This window comes from Theobroma umbraticum, unplaced genomic scaffold, assembly GCF_002168275.2.
Source record: "Theobroma umbraticum cultivar Fairchild unplaced genomic scaffold, ASM216827v3 scaffold_44.0, whole genome shotgun sequence".
Classification (NCBI taxonomy): Eukaryota; Viridiplantae; Streptophyta; class Magnoliopsida; order Malvales; family Malvaceae; genus Theobroma; species Theobroma umbraticum.
The window spans coordinates 9,669,915-9,672,765 of record NW_018397255.1 but is presented as its reverse complement, the minus strand read 5'-3'; the positions used below and the strand labels follow the sequence as shown (position 1 = coordinate 9,672,765).

General features: G+C 34.8%; 1 protein-coding gene across 1 annotated transcript in view; it reads left to right on the top strand.

Annotated features, from left to right (window-relative positions):
• Nucleotides 1–2,849, top strand: part of LOC110429175 (protein argonaute 16-like) — a gene marked incomplete at its 3' end in the record, with an annotated part of 3,085 nt that extends 236 nt beyond the window's left edge. The window contains exons 2-11 of the mRNA XM_021445075.2: nt 61–177; nt 266–373; nt 485–547; nt 728–841; nt 933–1,098; nt 1,172–1,284; nt 1,380–1,517; nt 1,617–1,747; nt 2,222–2,287; nt 2,786–2,849. Of these exons, the coding sequence (XP_021300750.2) occupies nt 61–177; nt 266–373; nt 485–547; nt 728–841; nt 933–1,098; nt 1,172–1,284; nt 1,380–1,517; nt 1,617–1,747; nt 2,222–2,287; nt 2,786–2,849 (1,080 nt within the window). The remainder of the gene's footprint in view (nt 1–60; nt 178–265; nt 374–484; nt 548–727; nt 842–932; nt 1,099–1,171; nt 1,285–1,379; nt 1,518–1,616; nt 1,748–2,221; nt 2,288–2,785) is intronic.
• Nucleotides 2,850–2,851: the final 2 nt, after the last annotated feature.

Sequence of the window (2,851 nt, the reverse complement as noted above, 5' to 3'; positions counted from 1 at the left end):
TACATTCTACACGTTTGTCACACGTCTAAAATTCTGACTTTCCATTTTGTGGTGATCTAGCTCTGTTCACTTGTTTCACTTCAGCGGTATACAAAAGCATTATCTTTGAATCAAAGATCAACCCTGGTTGAAAGATCCAGGCAAAAGCCTCAGGATAGAATGCGAACTTTGACTGATGTATGTTTCTTTGTCATTCTTATGGCCATATCCATATATGTGTAATTGCGTCTTGACTACAGAATTTAATGCTTCATCAATCTGGCAGGCTGTGAGAAGCAACCAATATAATGAGGATCCTGTACTTTCTGCATGTGGAATTTCCACAGGAAAGCAATTAACAGAAGTTGATGGTCGTGTCCTTGAGGCCCCAAGGGTATGTATTTATTGCTCTCTTTGTGTCAAGAAGAGACAGAGCAGGAGAGCCTGCCCACTTTTAAGGTGCATCATGGGTTCATTATAACGAGTTTTCGGTTGTTATTTGCAGTTGAAGGTTGGTAACCATGAGGTTTGTATCCCAAGAAACGGACGTTGGAACTTTAACAACAAGGTAGCATTGAGAGAGAGATTTTTTTTGTCTCATTTTTAATGTTAATAGCATGAAGTGTTTGTTCCAATCTTAATTCATAGCTGCTCTGTGCTTCAAAGTTTGACTTATTTCTTGTTTCTTTCCTATAGCATTTGATTTAACAGTTGATGTTTATGTATTTTACCTTCCATCCTTTTGCAGAAACTTCTGGATCCAAAAAAAATCGAACGTTGGATTGTTGTCAACTTCTCTGCCCACTGTGACATTAGTCGCATTTCAAGGGATCTCATCAGTTGTGCAAGAAACAAGGGCATTGTAAGTTATACCATACGTTGGCTGTTTCGGATTATAATCCTATTAAACTTGGTTATTTTAACAACTTATACGAATGTATACATCCATTAAGCAAATGGAACGCCCACACACACTGATTGAGGAGGATCCACAGACAGTTGGTGCCAGCCCTGCTGCTAGAGTGGAAGTGATGTTTGATCAGATTAAATCAAAGCTTCCTGGCCCACCTGATTTTATTTTATGTGTCTTGCCAGTGAGGAAGAACTCCGATATTTATGGTAAGGCTTTTCCTGTTATTGATATTCATTTCCTATTTGATTATTCATCTGACATTTTTCATGCATTGAAAAGGACCTTGGAAGAAAAAATGTCTTAGTGATATTGGAATTGTCACACAATGCATTTCCCCTGTAAAAGTTAATGACCAATACCTCACAAATGTACTCCTTAAAATCAATGCAAAGGTAAATCTTATATCTTTGATCTTAGAGAATTGTTCTATGTTAATCTAGACCTCTGATGCACTATGATTTTTACCTCTTGTCTATCTTCTGTATAGCTTGGAGGAATCAATTCTTTGTTGGAAGTAGAGCGCCCCTCAAATCTTCCTCTGATAAAAGATATTCCTACATTGATTTTGGGAATGGATGTCTCTCATGGCTCCCCTGGTCGATCAGATATCCCATCAATAGCTGCAGTAATTAATTTCTGACTTTTTTTAAAGCATTATAACTTTTCCCTTTATTTGGTGATGCCATATATTCTAGTTACTACTATAATCTCCTGTAACTTTCAGGTTGTTGGTTCACGTTGCTGGCCACTGATTTCAAGGTACAGAGCATCTGTGAGAACACAATCACCAAAGTTGGAGATGATTGATGCTTTATATAAGCCATTAGCAAATGGAAATGATGATGGTATCATCAGGTATTCAAGTAAAATCATAGCCAGAACTCCATTTGTGGCCATTAATGCTCTTTTTCCCCTTTGAGGGCTTTGATATTGAAGCATAATTTTATGATATAATATTATGTTTTGATTTTATTTTTATTTGATTTGAAAGACTGTTATTCTTGTGGTTCTTTAATAAACAAGATCAAGATGAATTTTTAGTCATTTCTTTACCATTAATTATATATACTTTTATTTAACACTGAATGTCTGAATGAATAATATTACAACGCATTAAAAATATGATTTCTGATGTATTGGCATGTTCGTCATATCTTTTAGATATTTGATGCACCATCAATATGTATTTAAATTTTATTTTAATATGTTGAGGTGATACCACAATAAATGTTGTGTTGCACTGGCTTATATGGTGCTGTAAAAGGAAAATGATGGATATAGTTTAAGATTAATGTAAATCCAAAAGTGAGTTCATTTCTTTTGTTGCAGGGAATTACTCTTAGATTTCTTTAAAACCAGCAATGGTTGCAAACCAAAACAGATTATTGTGTTCAGGTATGTATGCTTGTATGTTTGTTTTCATTCATTTTTGTTTTATTAATCCAGGAGTAGGAGTTAGACGGTTGGAATTCAAATATCCTCAAACATTTTTAAAAAAGTGAGAAAAAAACATGTGGATATGGAAGGGTCTCTGTTCCCTTTGCTGGTTTTTAAGCTTGTTAACTGGTTTCTGCAATGGAGGAGGGAGTTGCCATTAAGTTTAGATGTGCATGTGTGACCATGTTGGTTTGTTTGCAAGAGGTTATATTATCACTTGTTTCTTAAGATTTGAAACAAAAGATGGAAGTCATTGTTTCATATTTCTTGTGTAACCAATCATATTCACTTTGAAATGTTGGCCTAGACAATTTAATTCATATTTGGTTAAAGCTTCTCGTCATGTGTTTTATGCATCATTGCATCTGATCTGTAGGATGGATTTCCTTCTGTTTCATTCTGATGTACTTTGAAATATTTCATTGCTTAAATTATTGATTTTGATAATTTTCTTAGGGATGGAGTAAGTGAGTCTCAATTTAACCAAGTTCTAAACATTGAGCTGGAGCAAATCATTAAGGT